The sequence below is a fragment of the Rhinolophus sinicus genome, linkage group LG01, assembly GCF_036562045.2.
Source record: "Rhinolophus sinicus isolate RSC01 linkage group LG01, ASM3656204v1, whole genome shotgun sequence".
NCBI lineage: Eukaryota > Metazoa > Chordata > Mammalia > Chiroptera > Rhinolophidae > Rhinolophus > Rhinolophus sinicus.
This window is the reverse complement of record NC_133751.1, coordinates 181,026,109-181,052,647: the sequence shown is the minus strand read 5'-3', so window position 1 is coordinate 181,052,647 and position 26,539 is coordinate 181,026,109. Positions and strand designations below refer to the sequence as shown.

The 26,539-nt window shown below is 35.3% G+C and overlaps 1 protein-coding gene across 2 annotated transcripts in view; it reads right to left on the bottom strand.

Annotated features, from left to right (window-relative positions):
* The window catches only part of NBEAL1 (neurobeachin like 1), a 149,056-nt gene that overhangs the window by 108,036 nt on the left and 14,481 nt on the right, over positions 1 to 26,539 (bottom strand). For both annotated transcript variants that reach the window (XM_019726853.2, XM_074340394.1), the window contains exons 2-7: positions 20,307 to 20,398; positions 11,914 to 12,075; positions 9,352 to 9,433; positions 8,658 to 8,785; positions 1,273 to 1,355; positions 841 to 926 (exon numbers count right to left, since the gene is read on the bottom strand). In XM_019726853.2, the coding sequence (XP_019582412.2) occupies positions 841 to 926; positions 1,273 to 1,355; positions 8,658 to 8,785; positions 9,352 to 9,433; positions 11,914 to 12,075; positions 20,307 to 20,398 (633 nt within the window). The remainder of the gene's footprint in view (positions 1 to 840; positions 927 to 1,272; positions 1,356 to 8,657; positions 8,786 to 9,351; positions 9,434 to 11,913; positions 12,076 to 20,306; positions 20,399 to 26,539) is intronic.

Genomic DNA, 26,539 nt, shown 5'->3' with positions numbered 1-26,539 from the left:
TTAAAACATCATTTATGCTCATCTCTTCTTGAATTACATTAGTTACTAGACTGCTGGTATATCCTTTAATGTGTTACAAATAAGCATATATTATTATGTTACAAATTTGTTTCATTAATATTTACTAATTGCACTTCAATAAAATGCAGTTTTAGTTTCCTTTGTAACCTTATGTATCTTATTTTAGGCATTTGAAACATTCTGACAAAGGGCTTTATCAGACTGCCAAAGGAGTATGTGATACAAAAAGTGTTAGAAACCTCTAACCTAAATTGTGTGATCGAAGAAAACATCTAGAATGTTCCTTCTGAACTATGACCCTATTTTCAACTAGCAATTATACTCAAAGTTTACCAAAGACAGCTTTTAAGACGCTCAACTTAAAAATAAACATTACCAGAATGTTTTTTTAAAGGTTTGTTAAAAACCTTTATATGCATTTTGTAATTATAAGTACACAGAAGAATGACTAAATTCATGTATCTTAAGAAATCAAGCTGCTAGAGCTTGATTTCACCAAGTGGGCTAATTGGGCTGACTATCCCTCTATACTCTAAAGTAGGAACTAATAGTTCAAAGTCAATACATCTAAGATCTTATAATACCAGAAACTGTTAAATCTGGTTATACATTAATTTTATTTTTAGTGCTAATATTATTAGGTTTCTTGTAAGTTAATAAATAAAAGAAGTAGATTACTTTTAAGCAAGATATAAACTTAGAAAAACATTTGTATGGTTCACGAAATTAAAAAAACAAAGAATACATTAAATAATCCATGGAAAGCTTTTTGCACTATTAACAATTGTTTTATATATTAATATTCAACACTTTCCTCACCTGCCCACCGGCTATAATGGCTCCAAAGAGATGCAATAAGCAACACTTAAGACTTTCCTTGAGATGTTCACTTTCCTGAAAACACTCTGTGAATATAATACACAAACAAACAAATAAATGATTTCTCTTTTTATAGTATGATTTATGTCTAAGGAATGTCTTACATGAAACATTAAGAACTATTTGTAAAAAGGCTAAAATCTGTTAAAAGGCAAGGTTGATATGTATTTTTTCATAGGAAAGGAAAAGAGAAACTATCTATCCTGTACTATTTTAGGTGCTTATTTGTTATCTCATTTAATTTCATAATACTCCATATGAGCATATTTTGTCCCCATTTATAAATGAGCAAATGACTTTATCTTGCCTAAAGTCACAGGGCTAGTAAGTAACATCAAAATCAAAGTAAGAGAAATTAGAGCTGCTACTTACGATAAAAGAAAGGAACAAACTCCACGGTCAGAGAAGCTGGTTTATATTTCTGTCTGCTTTTTTCCACCGTACTAAGGATTCGTCTATCATTAAAAAGGAGTTAATATCAAATTACTTAATGGGCAAGTAGAGATGCCACAATTACAAAAATAATTTAAGTTTAATATTTTACTGTCAATTTGTGTATTGAATAATACATCTCCAGGACTAACATAATCTTAAAAAGGAAGTCTAGCCATTTAGTTAAATGCTCACTAATAAAAGAATTTCTTCTTTTGAATTGAGCAAAAACTTTTAAATGTGTGATGGTGAAACATAGAAACCAGGTTAAGTCCCCAAACTGAAACAGAAAAAGGAACTAACTAAGGTAGTAGCTTATTACCACAGTGCAACTGAAATTCATCAGAAATCAGGCTACTTTGTGCCATTTTCTGAAATTTTTATCTGGACACAAAGAGCCCATACTATTGGCTTCTTTCATCTTAAGGATATAGCTCTAGTATGGGCGGGGATCATTTTTGTTTTTAATGACAATTCCAGTTGTCACTGGCTGAATGATGGCTGAAACAGTTCCAGAGACTTTGGTAATGCCAACACAAATATCATGTACTTTTACCAACAACATTTCAATTCAACACAAAATGAGTCTCTTAGATGGGGATGGTGGTGTGGGGAATTGGAGAATAAAGGCTACTGTTATAATGATACATCCAACAGGTAGACTACTGAATATTTTTTTTAAAAAATACAGACTTTTTTTCATGCTCTGAAAGAGCTCTTAATATTGTTAGATAAAACCATCAAAAAAATGGAAAATAAATGAAGAACCACATAGAAAGTCTATACATCTAAAAAGGATCTACTGATAAAGCATTGAATTAAGATGTCTTCTTCACTGAGATACTGAAATTACTTTCCTTATAATTATCCAAAGCTACAAAGAAAAGTCACTGACCATACAATAAGCCAAATAAAATAAGCACAGCTGGACTCAGTAATGACAGAATAAAGAGTTCTTAAGATACAGATCTAATATCCAGATTCACTAGAAATCATATCAGACACCATTTGTTACTTCACTGCTTTCCAAACTGACTATTTCCATTGTGTAGGAGGCATAAGAATTACCATAATCTCTGTATTTACTTTAATTTCAAACATAACATCCTAGAACATTATTGGATCTTCCTATGTAAGATCATTATCAAAAAAAAAAAAAAATCATTATCAAAGACTGTTTTAACTTTACAACAATATTATTATTACTGGAGTTTCAAACAAAAAATTCAGTCACACCTTTAGAAAAATTCAGTAATACAGTAGAAAAATTAATTTTAGAAGAACGGAATTTATTTTTCAGTTATGTTTTTCCATGAGATTATTTACATTTTGCACATTTATTATCAATTGTGGTATTAACAGATTAGATATATCCTATCCAAACATCCCATGCTACAAGCTACAATAAACATTCTCACTTAATATAATGAAAACGTATTCCTGCAATTTGTGATTAATGACTCATTCTGAAGGCCTTGTATAATATGTAACATATGAACATAAATATTTTCCTTTATAATTGTGGGAAATTTTAATATGCTAACATAAACGAAAGGAGTTAAAACTATTATACATAATACAAATATTAAAGCATAGTGTGTACTACATGTTTTCAATAGATTAACACAGAACAGCTAAAAATGAACTTAGTCTTGTACCATGTTTAGAACATAGCATACGGTTGCTACATTATTATCTGATATTTGGGCCAAGCATCTAGTATTTAGGAGGTGCTAATACATATCAACAGCTTTCTGAGAAAGTTGCAAAAGATCTGTTTGCATCTCAGTTTTCTAAATTTATGTCCCCTGGTCAATTTTTCTGTGCTTCTTTTTTGTGCTCCCATCATGCGTAGGACATAACTATTTTCTTAATTTTTATCTGGAAATAAGTTCAAACTCTTGCAAAAGTTGTAAGAATAAAAATAATACAAAGAACTTCAAATATAGTTTACTCAGGTGCATTGTAAAATTTTATCCCAAATGTTTTATCATTTGTTCACTCTCTTCCCATATATACTAGTGCATATATATACATATACCTGTAAATACACATGTTCAGACATATAATATTTCAGAACATTTAAGAAGAAATTATGTGTATTCTGGCCTTTTACCTCCAAATACTTTAGTGAATACTCCCTAAGAACAAGGATATTGTCTTAAATAACAACACAGTATAGTTATAAATTTCAGTGCATTGAACATTAATACACTTATTTATCTAATCTACCATACATAATCCATTCAAGTTTTGTCAATTGATACAATAGTGTCCTCACCCCCTACCCCAGTACAGCATCCTGTCCAGGGTCAGATATTGCATTTAGCTGTCATGTGTCTTTTTGTTTTAATTTTTAAAAGATTTTTATTAAAATATAGCTAACAAACAAATTATATTAGTTTCAGGTGTACACCATCATTATTCAACATTTATACATCTAAAGAAGTGATCACCATGATAAGTCCAGCAACCATCTGACACTATACCACACTGACACAATATTGCTGGTTATATTCCTTAGGCTATATATTACATCCCCATGACTTAATTGTTTTATACCTGGAGATTTGAAACTCTTATTCTCCTTCACTTTTTTCCCCTTTTTTCAGCTGTCATGGCTCTTTGGTTTCCTTTAATCTGAAACATTTCCACAGCCTTTCTTTATGACACTTTCGAAGAATGCTGCCCCCCCCCAACCCCTTTTATTCATTAAAATGTTCTTCATTTTGGGTTTGCTTGATGTTTCCATACAATTAGATTCAGATGATGCATTCTTGGCTGGCATACTATACAAGTAATGATGTGTCCTTCTTTGAGTGTCACAGTTGGAGGCACAGATGTCCATCTGTTTCTCACCAATCATGTTAATTTTGATCATCCAGTCAATGTACTATCAGTACTGTACAAAATAATTATTAATTTTTCCTTTGCAACAAATATGTAATCTGTGGGGAAACATTTTAAAACCATGCAAATATGATGTTCCTTATCAAAACTCCCCCCTAGATTAGCATCCTGATCCATATCTTTCCCCTGGTGTGTGCAAAATGCTGTTTTTTTCAACACTAGCATCCTCTGTATCTTTACTAATTGTCATTTGATCTTTTATTGTAAGCAAGAGCCATCTCTTCTCCATCTATCTATCTATCTAATCTATCTAATCTATCTATCTATCTATCTATCTATCTATCTATCTACCTACCTACCTACCTACCTACCTACCTACCTACCTACCTATCTATCTGATCCATCCCTCCCTCTCTCCCTCCCTCCCTCTATCTATCACTGATGTGGACTCATGAATTCCTTTTTCCCCTCAATGGTTTCTAATTCTTTATTGTAATTAATTATTTTCATGCATACACTGTTCCAGATTTAACCAGTAGGAGCTCCACGGCATTTTAACGTGATAAAATTATTTTTCTCTGTGGGCAGGCAATGAGTCCTACTGAACTTGCACGAAGTAGGACCGCAATAAATATATTTTCAAATAAATATGTGAAAGAGTAAGTCAGTTTCAGGGAAGATTTCTTTCCCTGCACTTTAGTTCCACTTGAGAGAATCTTTCCAAATATGTGAGATTCTACAAACAGAATCAAAGTTCAGCTAATATTAATCAAATCTATTAATTAAATCAAATTACATATGGAGATATGTAAACATTCATATGTTTCATCAAACAAGAAATTTTAAATGGCTCTGTATTTGGAATTACCCTCATTTTAATGATCTGTTTTACCTGTTTTGGTAAGCAACAAGCACAAACAATAAATAAGAAAAAATGTACGTTACAAATTTCCATTTAACTTCAGAACCAGATTAATATATAAGGTATAAATTATTGCTATAGATCCCTTGTACAGGTCCTCCATGAACTATAGATTTCTCATAATTCCATGGTGTATTTGTACTGTTTCATTTCCCTATCAAAGTCAAAGCCAAAGAAACTCAACTCTAAATCTCTGCTTTACTGTTTACCTCTGAAGCAGTTCTTAGTACTACTGGTAAAATTGTTATGTCCACTAGAGATAATACATGGACAGCTTCCAGCATAATTACTGGCATATATATTGTACACACTCATGAAATGCCACCACTCATCCTCTACTCTTTGTCCCTTTTCCTGCTGTCATCTTACATATGTAGAATTCTCTTTCTACATTATATTGTAATGTTTAAATTTTTCTTCTTGTTTTGGCTCTCAAAAGTTGTTTTTGTTTTCAATTACCAATTTTATTTAATTTGTTTTCATTTGTGTCAGGTGTGCCTTTTTATATCTTCTCTCCTCTCATTTTTAAAATCATTTTGCTCTTAAAGATTCCTTTGAAAGCCTCTCCTCTGCCATTTTCAATCTGATGTAAGTTCCTTTTCCTGTATATATTTTGCTGTCTAAAAGAAAAACTCTCTGTCATTGTTTCAAAATTTAAAATGTTATCTTAGAGTTGCCATTACTGAAAAGTTCAAGGTAGAGGATGGAAAGTAGCAAGAGTGAGAGAATGAGATATAATATCCTTAAGAACTCCCTGGCATAAATGTCAAAATAGAGGGAACATTGATTAGTTGAAAAACAAAGTGCTAAATAAATGCTTGAATGAATAAGTCATTTTCAGGGAAGATTTCTTTCCCTATACTTTAGTTCCACTTGAGGGAATCTTTCTAAGTAAGTGAGATTCTACAAACAGATTTAAAATTTAGCAAATATAGTAATCAAATCTACTAATTAAATCAAATTACATATGGAGATATGCAAACATCCATATGTTTCATCAAACAAGAAATTGTAAATAGCTCTGTATTTGGAATTATACTAACGGGGCACTGTTATGTGCCTCTTTATATCTTTACAGAGTCAAGAGCAGTATACAGGTAGAGGAAAAAGGCAGTGACAGTGCTGTTTGCCAATTATTTCCACATCTACCCCTTCTAGTCACATGACAGACTAACTTCTTGGTCTCACTGTAGTAGATGGCAACATGTGCTTAGTTCTGGCCAATTAAGTTCTGAATGAAAATGGATGTCTCATGACCAGACAAGAGCATTAAATTGCCAATGTGAGACATTTCAGAGCTTTCTTTTCTCTCACATGGTAACTGGCAAAGTCTTAGATGTTGCTCTGTCAGCTTGGGATCTTGAGTGACTATGAGGATTAGAGGCTACCTGCCAACCATGTTAGACAGGCAGCAAAAACAAGAAATAAACCTTTGTTATTGTAGGCCTTTATTTGTTACTGCAGCATAATCTATTTTATCCTGACTGATACAACAGGAAAGTTCAAAGCACTTCCTCCCTGGGAAAAGAAGATATATTAAAGCTCAATAGAAAAGAAAGTATTCAGAAGATCATTAGTAACTCCCCATTAATAAACAGTCCAGAAAAGTATATGACAACATGCTGGTTAATCTTATGTGTCAACTTGGAGGGTGTTTTTTGGGTGAGATTAACATTTAAATTGGTAAAGCCTAGAAAAAGGAGATTGCCATCCACAAAGTGCCTCATCCAATCAGCTGAAAGCCTCAGTAAAGAAAAAGACTGGCCTCTCCAAGCAAGGGGGAATTAATTCTCCAGCAGACTGCCTTCGGACTTCATCTGTGTGAGCATTTCTGAGTCTCCAGCCTGACTGCCTTTGGATTGGAACTGGAACGTTGGCTCTCTACCTGTCAGCCTTCAGACTGTAACTCCACCTTAGGGTTGACGTTCCTGGGGCGCAAGCCAGCCAGTCCACATCGTAGGTTTGATTGTCATCCTTTATAATCACATGAAACAATTGCTTATAATAAATGCTTTCTAAACACACACACACACCCTACTGGTTCTGTTGCTATGGAGAACCCTGACTAATAAAGACAACTTCTTTCAAGCATAAAGGAAAGTAAATTGGATTGTTATAAATAAGTAGATAGAACAGTTATATTTAATAACTGGAGTATTTGTTCCTATTATTCTACTTCCTACCTCGTCCTTTAACAAAAGGATGCATTTATGTCAATAAAGTATCACTACATATAACATACAACTATTACCAGATAGTCTACATAAATAAATGTTCTCTCTGTTATCAATTCTTCACCATGATCTAATGCTAACTATTCAAAGTGAATGTATACTATCCCCAAAACCCTGAAAAGTCTGTAAAAACCAAACATTTCAGTAATAAAATGTTGCAGGAAGTGGGAATTATTTATAAGTGGATCAGATTAAATTGAAAGTGAAAATGGAAAAACCTTAAGATTGAAAGTATAGCAGGTTTTTGAGAGACCTAAAAAAGAGATCTGATTATGGGTGATGATACAAATCTTCCTATTCTGTGCCCACAGGTGAGAAAAACATATAAGTTTAAAACTCTTCTTGAGCTCCGTACTGGTAATTACGTTGTTGTCACTAACCTCCAAATCTATTATCCTACATTCTATCTGCTTTGTGATGCTAGGACAGGCACTCTGCAAACTGTATTCCTCTTTTTCCAGCTACCCTACTGTTGGGTTCACCAATTCTGGGGACTAATGGAGCCCAAAGGTTGAAAGAGTGAAAAAGGAATTGATTCCTTAAACCGTAGTTTTTACTGGCCTATAGTTCTTAACTGTAGCATTCACAATTGGTTCCTATCTTCAGGTTATTTTTGGCAGTCTCAAAACCAGCCTCTTTATAGCTGCTCAGCAATACCCACACTGGCTACATCATGCTCTTTCCTCAGAGGTCCAAGCCCCAGCACTGGAAGACCTGTTCTTCCAACTTGTAGTTTAACAATTCCAATCTCTTCCATTTGTTGTCACCGCCCCAGGGAAGTAGCTGCTTTCTGAAGTCACTATGTTTATATTATCAGTGTACCCCTATGTTTTTTGAATTCTCTAATACCTACTTAACAACTTCCTTGTATTATATTCTCTCTCTTTAAATATTAGTTTGGTTTCTGTTTTCCTTGCTAGACCCTGACTGACATAAGCCCCACAATTAAACCTAAATAGACAAAACAGTGTTTAAAATCATTTTCAAATTATGAAATATGCTTTAAAAACAGAGATCATATCGTTCTTTAAAATAATATGTACTCTCTACTTAATGCTACTGAGCTTTGAAATTTTCCAATCTGGTTATTAGCATTCAGTTGCACTATAAAATAAAAATTCAGGGTAAACTGATTTTCTGGAAGTGGCATGCATCATGAATTCATTACCTCCAATATAGTTCTCTACATCAGCGACAGAGATAGGGGTTGTCTTATACACATCTTACCAATTGCTTTCAGAGAATAAGACCTACTTTGAAGAAATGTATGTATTACAACATTCAGGTTTTGAATGAAAATTATGATTTATAAGACATACCCTGAAATTCTATGCCTCCAGTTCCGATATGGATCATATAAACTTTCACAAAATGCCAATGCATGGATCACAAATTCTTCAATAGATGTCTGATCTGCCAATTCCTTCTCTTTTTTTTTGCTTTTTAACTGAGAATAAAGTTAATCATAAATTTATATTTAGTAAAAATATTAAACTGTATAACATCCTTACCAACATCATTAAATGACTACATGTTTCATTCATCATCTAATAACAAATCATTTTTATTAAAATAACCCTAAGTTCCATTTGAGTCTAAAGACAGTCAATTAATCATATGAACTGAATATAACCTCTCAAATTTTATACATGTCTTAGGAAAGATTTCCAATGAATAACCTAATATCTTACCAAAAAAGAGTATGTTTTCAATAAGAGAGCTTTAATGAATAATAAATACATAAAATGACAAATTGTATCATTTTAAAAAGCCATTTATAAAACACTTTAATTTTTTAATTAAAATAACAAAATACATTAATGACTCCTTTTCTACATTTAGATATTATGTATAAGATGACTAAAATATATTGTATCAGTGGTAATTTTAATTATCTTCTCAATTATTATGTACTCTGAAAACAATTAATTTTATTAACAATAATATTTCAAAAAGTAAAACCCAGTTACTCTCAGTAAAGCAGCAAAAAAGAATATATTAATTCACACCTACTTGCTGAATATAGAGTGTTGTCATAGTGATGACATGATTAATGTAAGAGCAAGTCCCAATTTCTTCTACATTAGATAGATTTCTGTGAGGAAAAAAAAATACATGTATCTTTATTACATATAAATAGTGAGAAAAATGTATGCAAATGTACTCAGGTTAAATTCTGAAAACACATGTTGGAAAATAAAATGCAAATGACATTTCATGTAACGCTCCCTACGTCTTCTCCTTTGATTCTAATGTATAAAATAAGCAGCAAAACTACGATTCTCCAGAGTATTTTCTCAATCTGCTCATATCTTGCTTCAGGGCATGTCCTCAAAAATTGGCTCTAATAAACGGTTATAAAACTTTGAAAAAAAAAAAAAAGGATGGTCAATTTTGCCACTTCCATTCAACATAGCACTGGGAAGATCTACCACAGCAATTAGGCAAGAAAAAGAAATAAAAAGCATCCAAATTGGAAAGGAAGAAGTAAAATTATCTATTTACAAATGATATAACCTTATGGCAGAAAACTCTTAACAATTCAACCAAAAAACAAACAAACAAACAAACAAAACCCCAATAAACAAAAATCAAACTATTAGAATAAATGAATTCAGCAAAGTAGAAGGATTTAAAGTCAACACATAAAGAACAATTGCATTCCTACACACAATAAATAATCTGAAAAGGAAATTATGAAAAAAATTCCATTTACAACAGCATCAAAAAGAATAAAATACTTAGGAATTAACCAAAGAAATGAAAAATTTGTACAATGAAAACTAAAACCCATTGCTGAAAAAAATTAAAGAAAATATAAATAAATGAAAACACGTATCATGTTCATGGACTGAAAGACTTACTATTGTTAAAATGTCAATACTACCCAAAGCAATCTACAGATTCAATACAATCCCTATCAAAATCCCAATATTTTTTTCAGGAATAGAAAAACCCATACTAAAATTCATATGGAATCTCAAGAAACCCTAAATAAACAAAACAATATTGAAAAAGAACAAAATGGAGGACTCACACTTTCTGATTTTATTTCTTAGTACAAAGCAAAGAAAAACACTATGGTATTGGTATAGACATATACAAGGTCTGCCAATTAAGTTTGCGAACTCGTCTTAGAAAGAGTGCTACATACCTCTTTGCTGAATATCTCTATGGTCACCGTCAAAGTACTCCCCTTGGGAAACTATGCACCAACGTCAGCACCCAGTCCACCCTTCAAAGAAATTTTGGAACTCTTTTTCTGGAATGATCATCAGAGCTGTCATCATATTACCCTGAATGTCATCAAAATGTCTTCCTTTCAATATTTCCTTTATCTTCAGGTAAAGAAAGAAGTCATTGGGGGCCAGATCAGGTGAGCAGGGAGAGTATTCCAATACAGTTATTTGTTTACTGGCTAAAAACTCCCTCACAGACAGTGCCATGTGAGCTGCTGCATTATCGTGATGCAAGAACCATGAATTGTTGGCGAAAAGTTCAGGTCATTTTCGTCTAACTTTTCCACACAGCCTTTTCAGCACTTCCAAATTGTAAACTTGGTTAACTGTTTGTCCAGTTGGTATGAATTCATAATGAATAATCCCTCTGATATCAAAAAAGGTTAGCAACATCATTTTGACTCTTGATTTGGACTGACTTAACTTTTTTCATCGTGGAGCATTGGCTGACTTCCATTGTGCATTTTGACGCTTTGTTTCAGGGTAGTATTGGTACACCCATGTTTCATCACCAGTGATAACATGGCTCAAAACAACATCTTGCCTCTCCAAAAGGTCTTGGCAAACTTCAACTCTCCTTTGCTTTTGTTCATTGGTGAGCTCCTTTGGGACCATTTTTGCACACACCTTTCTCATGCCAAGATTTTCAGTTAAGATTTTCCCGTTTCTCTATCGATGTTTACTTGGTCTGCTATGCTTCTCACAGTCAGCCAATGATTTTGACACACAGGTCGATGAATTTTTGCAATGTTTTTGTCAGTGCTGCTCGTTGCTGGCCACCCTGACCTCTCTTCATCAGTGATGCATTCTCTCCCCTCAGAAAAACATATAATTCATTTGTACAATGCTGTTTTCTTCCTGGCATTATCCTCATAAACTTGGACTAACATGGTCCTCATTTCACTTCCACTCTTGCCAAGTTTAACAAGAAAGGTAATGTTTGTTCATTGCTCTAATTCAAGTTCAGACATTCTCACGACTGCACACAAAAACATGCAACAATAATAATGAACACCATTCAGCCAGACACCACCACACATCACCAAGAACACAGCTGTGAGACACTGATATAGCAAGATTATGAAACCTTACCAAGCTGTTTGTAGAGTGCTGCCAGTGTGAGCGCACAGTACCAAGTTCGCAAATGTAACTGTCAGACCTTGTAAGTATAGTAACTAAAAGGTTTTCCAATATAATATTAAACCACAAGCCTACTACAAAAGGGGCACTCATCCTTTAATGCTCCATATGAAAATACCATTAATAATCAATAAATGTATTATCACCTTGGTAACAATCATTTAAAACAGACAACTAGTTTATTTCTACCAGATACCTGCAAAGAATGATGAAGAACTTGACAAGCAAAATTGATAAGGCTTGTTGTTGTTCCTCTAACCCATCTGCCATTTTCTGAACACAGTGTAGTAGCTGAATTCTCAGAACCTGCAGAATATTGTCAGGAAGCAGAGATATTCCTGGAGGGACATCATCTACCCTACAATGTAAGGGGGAAAAAATAAGAAAGGAGATTAAATACAGGAAGAAATATTTTGCACTTCAAAGGAATTCAGTTTCAGCTCAAATCCTAAAGAAGCTCTTTTATTCCAGATACTCAGTGCCTTCTCTGCAAGGCACCACCAGATGATTAGTGATACTTAGAAAGATTATTAGAGAGGAGCAGTTAGTCTTCCTTCAGTGGAGGCTTAATGAAAAGAGAGAAAGAGAGAGAGAGACAAAGACTTTTTAATATTTTCAAAGAAAATATTTAGAATATAAATTAGTTCACTTTCTATTTAGAAATACAATATGTGTGTGGTAACATGTGCATACCATTTCTAAAAGAAATAACGAGTAAATAAAAATGAAGTACCTATAACTAATTTAATATATGTCAATTGCTATACTAAATAAACGATATTCACCTACCTATAGGTTCTCCAAGCCAAGTGATCAGAAGAGGGAGAGAAGATAACCAGCAAAAGGAAAGGAGAAAGATAAAGAGGTGAAGGTAGAACTCCAAGCATGAGCATCAACAGAAGATTTTCTTAAAGTAATATAGCAATATGTATGACAATAGTTTCTGTGTAAGAAGACCACGGTTCTTTAAGGGCAAAAACCAATACCAGATGTGACTGGCTCCTCTGTGTGTGTCTCATAATAAAACACCTCTAGATTGAAAAGTCAGAAGACCTGTGTACTAAGTTCCACCTCTGTAACATGAAGCACTTCATTTAATCTCTGACGTTCCCTAATCTATAAAATTGTAGTATCATCTGCCGTATTTAACAGTGCTCTGAAAGCAGAAAGTCAATGTGCACTGTCAGCTTTGAAACACATAAAAAACTCTAAAAATAAAATATATTTTAAATACACTATCACTAAAATCTAAGAATCTTTTCATAAGCCATTGTATACTAATTTCCCTATCTCTATTAAGAAACATGCCCAAAACGCAAAGGAGCACCCTAAAGAGCTCTTATTAGTATACAACAATTATACTTATAACAGTGTCTCTTCAGATAATTCTTAATATGAAGTAGTACTACTATTTTTACAAAGAGTAAAAGGCTATTTCATTCCTGTGGACAGAAAAACTTGAAGCACATTACTAGTGGTCACATAAATATCTATAATAAATATTATTATCCTCTTTCTGAACCACACCACAATGTAAATAGTTTTATAAAATAAACACCTGACTTTAATTAAATTACATGGAAAATAAATCACAAAGCACATTACCAAGATTGCCAAATTCTATAACCAGGTTACAAAAATACATGTTTCATTTTAGTCTGGGTATCACTTCACTTGCGGACTCCTTCATTCTCTCTGATTTATAAATGGTACCAGAAAAACTCTCATTTTTATATACTTTTTTTCCTGCTGAAAAGCTAAAAAGAGGTAATTAGAAAAACCAGAGTAATTTCAAATAAAGATTTAATATAACTGATTTTCAAAATTAAGCTAAACTATCCTTCTCACTTTTACAAAAACATGTCAACAATAAAGAAAACATTAGATTTCTCAATATTCAATCCTACTTACTTAAAAGTAGTTCCTTTTGTCCTCCATTGTCCCATTATCTATTTACACATCCTTTTTTATTTTATTAAACAGAAAAATAATTGCTTCTAAAAAAATATGTTTTTTTACTAACTTTCATTATAAAATTGGAGCTTGCTTAGTACATGACTTATGGACAAAATTGAAATTTTTAGCCATGTTCCTAATATGATTGGGATTTAAGAATGTAGAAGCATTTACCCACTTTTAGGACTTTACTGCCCAAAATTCTATGCTCCTCTTGCTGAAATTCCCCAAATTTCAGAAATCTGTTCCATTCTTCTGTTTGGCTATTGAATGTTTACTGTAAACTGCTGCCAAGTGTTGTCTCCATCTAACACAGGAAAAAGTCATGGATTCTGAGAAAGAAAATACCTGCAAAGAAGGGCTCCTAGAGGCTAACTGGGCTCAAATTTAAAAAACAGAGCCTAGCAGCTGTTTCTACACAGGGACATCTCACGCAAACTGTGTTTCAGGGAGAAGACTGTGCAGAACTGCCTGACTACACTGTGTTCCTGCCATCTGAGTCAGCCCCTATAAAGGGTGTTCCTCGAATTATGTTTCAACCAATAGGACTAAGGCATTCCCCATCTAATCGAAGCTGAGCAACTATATCCCCATCAGCATCTTCACCAACCAATCAGAGCAGCTCCATTCTGACCAATTAAATTCCTAGGATTTGGAGTCTTTATTTGCATGAGAATGGACAAATCAGGGACCAGGGGCAGGAATTCTATCTGCACAAGTCAACTCCCCTCTGGTTAAGAGAGCACACTTTCCCTTTCTACAGAAGATTGAAGACTGTTTTGCTGGATGTAGCTGAACCACCAAAGACTAAAAACCAACGATGTCTCGCCAGACCAGAGAGGAAGAGAACAGAGCGAAGCAGGCAGAACAGAACAGAACAGAAATGTCTAGCCTAACAGGGGCCTCACCCCAGGACCACCTTGCCCCAAGATCACCTCACAGTTGTGCTGTTCCACAGCCATGCTGTTGTCACAGCTGGTCTGTATCACAACTGAGCTGTTGCAAACTTTCCTTCACTACATCCCAAACTGGGGATTCCTTTTTGGCACTGAAATGGTGCAAAAGACCATTGGTTGAGATGAAGTCCAGCTTAAATTGCAAGGCTTTAAATTATAGTGAATGCAGTCCTTGCCTTGTGTAATGAATTCTCTAACTTGGAAATTCAAGTAGTTTACTTTAATGATATCTGTGAGTTTCTTATCTTTAAGGTGACTAATTTTATACATCTTGTACATAGCATTCACTTGAAAAACAAGTTTTCTACTAGTAAAAGCTACTAGTAGATTTCTGACAAAGATATGAAATACAATTTTAAATAAACCAACAAAATCACAAATAAAGCAATGCTCCTGGTATTCTTCATCTTAATTTAAATGCAGTAGTGACAATGTAAGTCTACATGTTTTTAGAAATGACCTCCTAAGAAAGGAGATATTTATAATTTATACTATATGGATGATAAAATTATCCATAAAATCATTAGGCTCATGATTTAAAGTGAACTCTAAATTATTAAAATAAAAGCATTTCTATGTGCAAGCTATAATATACTCTTTTTTTGTGAGTAGAAATCAGTAATACATAATCTTATTTTGAAGTTCAAGATTTAATACTTCTCAACCTTTATAAGTGTGTTACAAATAATCTAACCAGGAAGAACTCTGAAACTGTATTTATATAATTATGAAGCACTATTGCTTTCGGAACATAACCATATCCTTTCTTAAGTTCAATGCCTTGGTCCAAAGCTCTAACGACTTTATTCTCTGAATTATTACAATTACCTCTTAATTGGCTTTTCGGTTTCATTCTCAACCCTTTCCAATCCAAGCTCCACAATGCCACCAAAGTCAAAGTGACTTTTTGTAAAATGATCTTTTTTTTCCCCAAAACGGCGGAGTAGGTAAACATTATACTTGCATCCTTTCATGACCATATCAAAATTACAACTAAATTACAGAACAACCATCATCGATGTCTAGCTGAACATAAGTCCTATAACTAAGGATACACAGAAAAAGCCATGTGGAGACTGGTAGGAGGGGCAGAGAACCAGAACATGGTGACCCCACACCCACATGTGGCAGCTAAAATTCGAGAGGGATACCTTGGCTGTGGCAGTACCCCCTGAACAGCAAGGTTCTCCAACCCAGGGTACCAGTGCTAGGAAGAGAAGTCTCCACAACCTCTGGCTGTCAAAACCAGCAAAGATTGTGGCTGAGTGAGACGATGGGCTGCTGGAATCCTAAGCGCTCCTGTTAAAAGACCCACACATGAACTCATTCTCTCTGAGTTCCAGCTGTGGGGAAGCAGCTCAAAAGACACCAGAGACATACAGGGAGGAACTGAATTGTCTGGCTTCAGAGCGAGGGCTGGAGGGGAAGCATTCTCCCAAAGTGCTGGCAGAAGCTAGTGTTCTTTTGTTGAGCCCTCAACCAACTCAGCATGCAGACACAGGTGACTGCCATATCTGCCATCTGAATCTCCATCAATCTGGCTAAAACCTGCCCTAGTGATTTCCTGAGACCCCTCTCCACCCAACTTGTAGGTCTACTCAAGCTATTTTCAGTGGATTTTACATATAAACGGCCTATCTTAGCTCATGCCACGAACTTTCCTAAAATCACTCAATGGTTCACAAATGCCCAACAAGCAAAACCTAGCCTCGGCATGCCATGTACCTCCTGCTGAGCAGCCTCAAGCCTGGCACTTGAGATAGGCAGCCTCAGTTCGAGGCTTGGCCTCTCCCAGGTACCTTCAATCCCAGTACAGGTGGAAGCCATCAACAGATTCCTTTGTGGCTCACGCCAGGTGGCCCTGGGCAGGGAACAGGCAGCAGCTGAACTTGGCTTGTGGCAAGACACCTCCCAGGATGCCCCAGAGCTGGCACACTGAGTGGTCAGCTTCAGACCATACAGTAGCACCATCAGGGCTCCTCTGCTGAAAACACACCCAAAGTACAGAGTTGGCAGGCACCAGAATCCCGCAAAAGCAAATCTTGCTCTTCGGTGGCAGCCCCAGCATAATAGCTCCTCCACTGTAGTCACAGCCAGTAGTCATAACCAATCAGCCTGAGGGTCAATCCCTCCCACTGATGTGCAAATAGGAACCAAGGCTCAATTACAACAGGAGGGCCCACACAACCCAGCAATGGACACACCTGGAGCACCCAGCCCAGCTGACCAAGGAGACTGCACCACTGGGCCCCACAGGACACCAAATACATAAAGCCACTTGACTAAGGCTAGGAGACATAGCAACTCTACCTAATAAACAGGAAAAAAAAGAAAAGAAAAACACAAGGAGGTAGCCAAAATGGGAAGACAAAGAAAAATGTCCCAAATGAAAGAACAAAACAAAGCCCAAGAAAAAGAACAAAACAAAACAGAGATGAGCAATCTATCAGATACAGAGTACAAAACACTGGTTATAAGGATGTTCAATGATCTCAGGAAGAACTTCAATAAAGAGATAGAAAACACAAAAATGGAGACAGAAAACATAAAAAAGAACCAGTCAGATATAAAGAATATAATATCTAAAATGAAAAATACAGTAGAAGGAATCAACAGTAGATTAGATGAAGCAAAGGTTCCAATCAGTGATTTGGAAGATGAGGTAGCAGAAAACACCCAATCGGAACAGCAAAAAGAAAAAAGAATCCAAAAAAAAAAAGAAGAAAAACAGAGGATAGTTTAAGGGACCTCTGGGACAACCTCAAGCATACCAACATTCACATCATAGGGGTCCAGAAGGAGACAACAGACAGAAAGGAACTGAAAACATACTTGATGAAATAATGATGGAAAACTTCCCTAACTGGGGAAGAAAATAAGCATACAAGTTCAGGAAATGCAGAGAGCCCCAAACAAGATGAATCCAAACAGGCCCATAAGAAGATACAACATAATTAAAATACCAAAGGTTAAAGACAAAGAGAGAATCTTAAAAGCAACAAGAGACAAGCAGTTAATTACCTACAAAAGAGCTCCCATAGGATTGTCAGTTGATTTCTCAACAGAAATTTTGCAGGTCAGAAGGGATTGGCAGGAAATATTCAACGTGATAAAAAAAACTAACACCTACAACCAAGATCACTCTACCCAGCAAAGATATCATCTGAATAGGACAAATAGCTTCCCAGACAAGAAAAAGCTAAAGGAGTTCATCACCACCAAACCAGTATTACAAGAACTGTTAAAGGGACTTCTTTAAGAAAAAAATAAAAGATCAAAAATATGAATATAAAATGGCAATAAATACATATCTATCAACAATTACTTTAAACTTAAATGAATTAAATGCTTCAATCAATAGACACAGCTGAATGAATAAGAAAACAAGACCCTTACATATGCTGCCTACAAGAGACTCACTTCAGATTGAAAGATACATTCAGGCTGAAAGTAAACGGATGGGAAAAAGATATTTCATGAAAATGGAAACAAACAAACAAAAAAAAGCTGTGCTACGAATATTTATACCAGACAAAATAGACTTTAAAACAAAGGCTATAACAAGAGACAAAGGAGGACCCAGTAATCCCACTTCTGGGTATTCACCTGAAGAAAACCCAAAATGCTATTTCAAACGGACATGTGAATCGTTATGTTCACTGCAACATTATTTACAATAACCAAGATATGGAGGCAACCTGGGTGGCCATCAGTGGATGAATGGATAAAGAACATGTGGTACACATATATAATGGAATATTACTCAGCCATAAAAAAGAATGAAATCTTGCCACTGCAACAACATGGATGGACCTAGAGGGTTTTAAACTGAGTGGAGTATATCAGACAGAGAACGACAAATGCCATATGATTTTCACTTATATGCAGAATCTAAAGAACAAATAAAATGAATAAACAAAACAGAAACAACCTAGATACAGAGAACATTTTGATGGTTGCCAGATGGCAGGGGGGTTCGGGTGGGCTGGGTGAAAAAGGGGAAGGGATTAAGAAATACAAATTGTTAGTTACAAAATAGTCATGGGGTTGTGAAATATAATATAAGGAATATAGTCAATGATACTGTAATAACTATGCATGGTGTCAGATGGGTACTAGATTTATCAGGGTGATCACTTCATAAGTTATATAAATGTTTAATTACTATGTTGTACACCTGAAACAAATGTAATATTTTATGTCAACTGCAATTGAAAAATAAAAAAATTATTTAAAAGAAAACTTGATCATGACATTCTTATGCAGAAAATTCTTAGAGCTTCATGTCTTCCATAACAAAAAATCAAACTCTATTAGCTGTGCACGCATTGCACTTCATGATAGGGCTACTATTTGATTCTCCAGATTCAACTCATCTGTGCCTACCCTCTTACTGCCTACTTTCATCCCTAAACTGCAAATGCTTTCCTCCTTGAAGATTTTTAGTTCTCCAAATACTCTTTATCATCAACAACCACCCATTTCTCCCCTCTGCTCTCAATACATCTCTATAAATGGAGTTCCTTTTGTGGCTAAAATTGTCTTGTTTCTTCAGCTTTTAACCCAGCCAACCTAACCTCTCTTACCTGACTAACAACTACTAAGCTTCAGATGGCTTGAGATACAAAAAGCTATCTAGGAAGTGGGCCTGGGAACGGTGACAGCGGGGAAATGGTGGTAGGAAGAGGAATGGGGAAAAAGAATTGTACTTTCACTTGTACTTTTCTATAAGATTTCAACCCCCCCCACCCACCCCATTTTATGATTTTCAAATCTTTTTCAAAATCTAAATACTCCTCCAAGATGTTTTCTAAGGCCCTACTCTAAGGCCAGGAATTTAGGTAAGTTTCAACTCTCATGCCTGTGATATAATAAAGAAATCTGTGCAAACGAAGTGACTCATGGTGAGCCTTTTTAGACAGTTTTGGAGGGGCTGGTCACACATGAAAAAAAAAAAACCATAAAAGAAACTGCTCCCCCTAACTTTATGGGAGGAGAGAGGAGCTGGTGACTGAGTTCAATCACATAGTCAATGACAATAGTAAGGCCCAATAAAACTGTGGACACCCAAAGCTCAATGAGTTTCCTTATTTGAACATACTGGTATTCAGAGAACGTAACATGCCCTGATTCCACAGGGAGAGTGCATGGAAGCCCCAATCCAAATCCGTTCCGGGCCCTGTCCTGCATGTATCCTTTATGATAAAACCAAAATCATAATAAGTATAGCTCTTTCAGTGAGTTCTGACTTGTTCCAGCAACTTATTGAACCTCCGGGAGTTGTGAGAACCTCCAAGTTTAGAGTTGGTGGTCAGAAGTGAGGGTGGCTCCTAAGACTTGCAAACAGTGAAGTGAAGGCAGTCTACTAGAGGACTGTGTCCTTAACGTGTGGGATCTGGCGCTAACTCTGGGTCGTGTCAGAATTGAGTGACCTGCAGGACACCCCGTTAGTTGTCAATGGCTCACCAAAGTAGAGAACAGGCTTCTACAAGCCAAGTCTAGTATCAGCAAAAAAGACTGCTGTGATCAATTAGCAATGTCTGCCATGAGAGCAGGTTTAAACAGGAATACCATGTGTGCCACATAAATGCAATCCTTGTACATGTCATCAATGAAGTCTTTGTGCCAAAAATTAACAAACTCACCCAAAGGCAAGAAATTAAGTATTTCTACATACCTGGTAGGCAGCTTTTCAAAGTCAACATCTAAGAATTGTTCATAGCTAGAAACAAAATTGTCCAACCATAGCTTCAGGTAGTCTGGATCTTTCTGAAATAAAAAAATCATTAGAATATTAAGTATACCTGTCAGGGGGGGAAAAAAAAGCTCTTATTTGCATTAAGCGGATATAAACTGAGAAATCTAAAGAAGCAATAAAATGAAATTTCTAAGTGATACTCAGGAAGACATATACTGTGTTTCCCTGAAAATAAGGCCTAACTGGAAAATAAGCCCTAGCATGATTTTTAATTAAGACATCCCCTGAAAATAAGCCCTAAAGCATCTTTTGGAGCAAAACTTAATATAAGACCCGGTCTCACTTTTGGGGGAACACGGCATTCTGTTTTAAAATGTGTATTAAGTCTAGTGAACCCTGAAATGGCTTTTCATGTCACTCACACAAAGAGCTACCGTCTTAACAACGTCCTATACATTTCTAAACAATTTGCCCTCCCTTATCTCTGTGACCTTACCTACTCTTACCCTGTACTACACTGGCTTCCTGGCTGTCATTGGGACACACCAGACATGCTTCCTCCTTAAGGCCGTTTTATTGACTGTGTTCCGTACCTAGAAAGTCTTCCCTCAGATAGCTGAATATCTAAATCCATCATCTTCTTCAAGTCACTCTTTAGATGACATATTCTCAATGTAGCCTAATTTTACCACCCTTTCTTAAAACTGCAAACTTTCTTACTAACTTTACCTTACTCTATTTTGTTGCCCCAGCTCACAGCCTTTTCTCACCTTCTAACATACTCTATAATTTACTTATTAATTTGCCTGTCATGTCCGTAGGCCATACACGTGTAGGATGAGTGACGTCTCTTTGTTTAAAGCGGATGATACCAAGTGTCTAAAACAGTTCCTAGTACTGACCAGATGCTCGATAAATATTTGTTCAATGAATTAATGAGAAATAAGAAATGCATAAATCAAATCAAAGATGGATCATTAACCTAAATATAAAAACAAAAATGAAAACCTTCTAAAACATAGGAGAATACTTTTGCAACTTTGGGGTAGACAGATTTCACAGCTAGGACACAAAAATCACAAACCAAAAAAAAATAAATAATTGGCCTTAAAAACTTAAAAACTTCTAATCATGAAAAGACATCATTAAGAAAATGAACAGGACATATACCACCTGAAAATATCCTCAGTACATATATCTGACAAAGGACTTGTACAAAGAATATACAAAGGACTCCTATAAACCATATCTCAATTTAAAAAAGGGCAAAACACTCCATCGCTTCATAAAAAGGGATACACAAAGGGCTAAATAGCACATGAATGAGTGCTCAACATCATTAGTTATCCAGGGAAATGCAAATTAAAATCAAATAAAACACCATTATACAACCACCAGAATGCCTAAAAGTGAAAAAACTAACCATACCAGTGTAGCTAAAGATGTAAAGTAACTGGAACTCCTATTTCTGATGGGAGTATGAAATGGTATAATCACTTGGAAAACAATTTGGCAGTTTCTTTTAAAGTTAGACATAGATTTACCACATGGCCCAGCCATTCCTCTGGAGAGAAGTGAAAACATATCCACAAAACTCCTTGTACAAAAATGTTCATAGATTTATTTTTAATAGCCAAAAGCTGGACATAAACCAAAATTCCATCAACAGGTTAACTGATGAACAAATTGTGCTATATTCACACAGTGGAATGCTAATCCCCAGTAACAATGAACTATTGATACAAGTAGAAATTTCAAAAACATGTTGAGTAAAAGATGCCAAGCATATACACTGTATTTCATTTATACACAGTTCTAGAGCAGGCTATGGTAACAGATATTAGATCACTGGCTGTCTTTTAGAAGACTGACTACAAAGGGAAACAAAGGGAAACTTCCTAGGTGATAGAAATTTTCTTTTTTTTTTTGAAGATTTTATTGGGGAAGGGGAACAGGACTTTATTGGGGAACCGTGTGTACTTCCAGGACTTTTTTTTTTTTTTTCCCAAGTCAAGTTGTTGTCCTTTCAATCTTAGTTGTGGAGGGAGCAGCTCAGCTCCAGGTCCAGTTGCCGTTGCTAGTTGCAGGGGGCACAGCCCACCATCCCTTGTGGGAGTCAAGGAATCAAACTGGCAACCTTGTGGTTGAGAGCCCACACTCCAACCAACTGAGCCATCCGGGAGGCAGCTCAGCTCAAGGTGCCGTGTTCAATCTTAGTTGCAGGGGACGCTGCCTGTAAGGGACTTGAGGAGTTGAACTGGCAACCTTGTGGCTGAGAGCCCACTGGCCCATGTGGGAATCAAATCGGCAGCCTTCGCAGTTGGAGCTCCGAGCTCCAACTGCCTTAGCCACTGGGCTGGCCCAAAATTTCCTATTTTTTGATTAGGGTAGTAGTTACATTAATGTTTGCTTGTATCAAAACTCATCAAATTGACACTTAAATTCTGTGCATTTATGGTAAGTTACATCTCAAAGCTTATTTGAAAAAACTATGATTCATCAGAAATGTCTTTTTAAATATGAACTGCATCATAAAAATGATGCTCAAATTTGTTTCCTTCACCTCCTTAATATTTCTTTACTCTAGTCAATTTCAACATGACACTCAGGAGTCTTAGTTCCTTTGTTTCCTTCACCTCCTTAATATTTCTTTACTCTAGTCAATTTCAACATGACACTCAGGAGTCTTAGTTCCTTAGTCATTAAATACCATTTGCTAGGAATTGCTCTTGGATAAAAGGAACTCAAGTAATTTATTTCCCTAAAATAAAAGCATTACACTACAAATCAGAATTCCTAAAAGAATGTTCCCAGAATATGCAGACTGCTGACCTTTTGTGTATTTGTTTTTCTATTAATACACTGTTCCACAATCAGATGGTAAATTGCCACTATCCACATCATCACTGAGAAATAAGATGGAAATATTTCAGAAAAAGAACTATCTTGTGAGAAATTTTCTCAAGGGTTTCATTACTTGCTTTTATCATTTCCAACTAGAATGTTATTCATTCAATCATTCATTCATTCATTCATTCATTCATTCATTCATTCATTCTTTCAGCCAGCCAGCCAGCTAGCCTACCATGCATTCAGGATAGGACTCCTGAAATACAAGTAGCTGGAGTTTTCCTTATCACTTTTCCTTTTTAATAAAGCAAAGGATTATTTCTCTGTAAAAGTTGAAAACAAAACAGTCTCATAATGCCATAAAGAATTAATGCATTTCTCCTCATAGTTTATTTAGGAACTCTACAGTATCTGGTTCAAAATCTAAAGGTCAGTCTTACCAAGTGTTTGGCAAATACAGAGTTCTCCTAGGAAGTTGAGCAACCATAAGGAAAGAAAAGGCACTTACATTTGGCCGATGTTTCGTTTATTAAGAAATAAATCAGTTAGTTTTTTGAGCATCTGCCAAATGCTAAGTACTATAGCAGGCACTAAATACACACACACACACACACACACACTGTGCCAAAATGCCAAAAAAATGTATACACATTTTAAGAAAGGAAAAAAAACTATTAAAATTGTAATACTCAATACATACTGATAACAAAAGTCACATTTGACTTCTGCAATTACAAGAGGTGTTCGAAGTGGTTACCACCAGCGTCCAGACACTTCTGATTGCGGCGAACTACTGCTTGAGCAACATTGACCAAAGTGTCCACTTGTACGCATTCTGTTTTGGCACCCCCAGTATACATATCATCCCATTTACTTCTTACAACTACCCAGAGAAAGTTTTATTTTCCCCCTTTTAAAGGTTAGAAAAGGGAAGTTCTAAGGATATATAACTCGCCCATAGTCATATAGCTAGTAATTGATAGTGCTGGGTTTAAAATGCAATGAATCCAACTGTGCTCTCTTCACAACACTACACTACTACACTGTCTTTTGACCATGAGCAGGAATAAAATGGTGCTTAGTGGGCAAAAAGTAGGTAAGAGTTTAGTCAGGATCAGTCAACTCAAGGCCATAAACAGTTTAACACATAAAACAGCCACATTCCACACAGTCTGAGTAAAGCCTTAGAGGATCTATATTTTACTGGCAAAGGTCATAAAAAGATCTCCACACTCTCAGAAACAATATTAATTGAATCTCAAGCTTAGTTACTTATCTGGTTAAGAGAGTATATTGAAACATCACAAAATGGTTTATCTCCACATTCAAACTATACTTATTTATTAACACAGCACACAAACGTATTAAGTACCACAGGAGCACTGGGGTCAAATTATGTAGACCTAATCTTTGCTCGATCACTTTCTAGAATAAGTTACCCTATGTTTGCACATCAGTTTCTTCCTCTTTAGAAAAGGAAATAATAGTACCTTTCTTTACAGGGCTGTTGTGAAAATTAAATAAACTAATACGTGTCAAAGGCTTAGAACACAATGCCTAGCACATAGTATATGCTCAATGAGTATTAACAAATACTATTTTTATAACCTACTGTGTGCTAAAATTAGGAAATTCCCACAAAATAGGTACGTTCCATACTACACATAAACGTATTTAAATATTTCATCAGCCCACTTGACACATCATTTTAATTGTATAATCTTCCTTTCAAATCTCTTTCCATTTACTATCAGTGTCACTTTGGTAGATCCATCTCTCTGACCTGTTTTTCATCGATAAAATGAAGATAATACTTCCTATCTCATAGGGCTGTTGAGATCATTAAATGAAATAATAAATGCAAGGCATTCAGCAATGCCTGACATTTAGCAAATACTCAAAACATGTTGGCTATCATTAAGATACAGACTCCACTACCAAGTTGGTCATGATCCAATGCAGTAAAATAAGCAATTGTAAAATAATTACATAATCAACTTTATTGATTTTGCATTCAGATATTCATCCAATCATCTGCCATTGTTTAAGATGAATACAGTCTTTCATTTGGACTGCTGTACAGCTTCCTACTGGTCTCTATAGCTTGTTTCTCCCACCTACAGAGAGCAACTAGTGGAATTTGTTAAATTTAAATCTAATCATATCTTCTCTCCTGTTCAAATCCATCCAATGGCTCCCCACTACCATAAAATAGTCTATAAACACTTAAACATGTGCTGTTCAATACAGTGGCCATTAGCCAAATATGATTATTTAAATTACATAAAAGCCTCCTTTTATCATCTCATAACATCCACTCCCCTGCTGGGAGGCTTTACAGGTCATGGAATTACAGAATCCATAATTTAGTCTAGTTTTTAAGGGTAGGGGGGACAGATGAGACTAGGGGGAACACCTTACTTCCTTCACACAATATTTGGATTGTAGTATTCCTTCAAGTTTTAAAACTATAAACTTTTAGACACATATACATATTTCAGCCACATGTTGGGCAGCTCCCAACTTACATGAGTTGCATTTTAAAAGTTCATTTAAATCAGTTATATTCATAACATATTCTCTAACATCCTACCAAAACAAGATAAATTCCTCCCCCATAGAAACTTTATTATTAATGATGATTAGTCTTTCAGGCTAGTTCTCAAGTTTTTGTGATAGACCCCAGATACTTCAAACAGCATTTAATAAGTACACACCAACCACGTACCAACCGAGGATAGCGCTAGACTCTATGAATAGGAAGATAAATAAAACATAATTTTATGTCAATTATACCTCAATTTTAAAAAATAACAATCTTGTCCTCAAAGTGCTTTTTGCAATATAAGAGAGGCATAAACAAATAAATGCGAAACAGCATGAGAAGTAAAACAGTTGTTACAAGTATTTAAATAATACAAGGAAAGGAGTTACTGACTGCCACGGTTAGAGGTAACTGAGCAGCAGAAGCACGCTCAAGTTTTCATAGATCATAAGCAAATATTGTCACGGAGGAAGGAGGGAAGAACGGAATTCCCAGACAGATAGCAAATAGCAACATACGTTCCAAGATGTACAATATTTGGTATTGTTCCAGTGTGGAAATGACAGGAAGCAGAGGGACAGGTGGGTAGGATTAGAAAACTGGAGAAGTCAGCATTTTCCTAAGCAAGCACTTGGGAATACTGTTCACTTGGATGAGAATGCATATGATTTGAAAAATTTAAAAAAAGAAGGCTGTGTTTAATCAAGTTTGAGAAGAAACTCTAATCAAGCAAAGTTAAATGAGGTTTTTAATAACATATTATCTTTGAGATGAAATATGCCTGTGAATATTTCCAAAACATATATAACCAAAAACC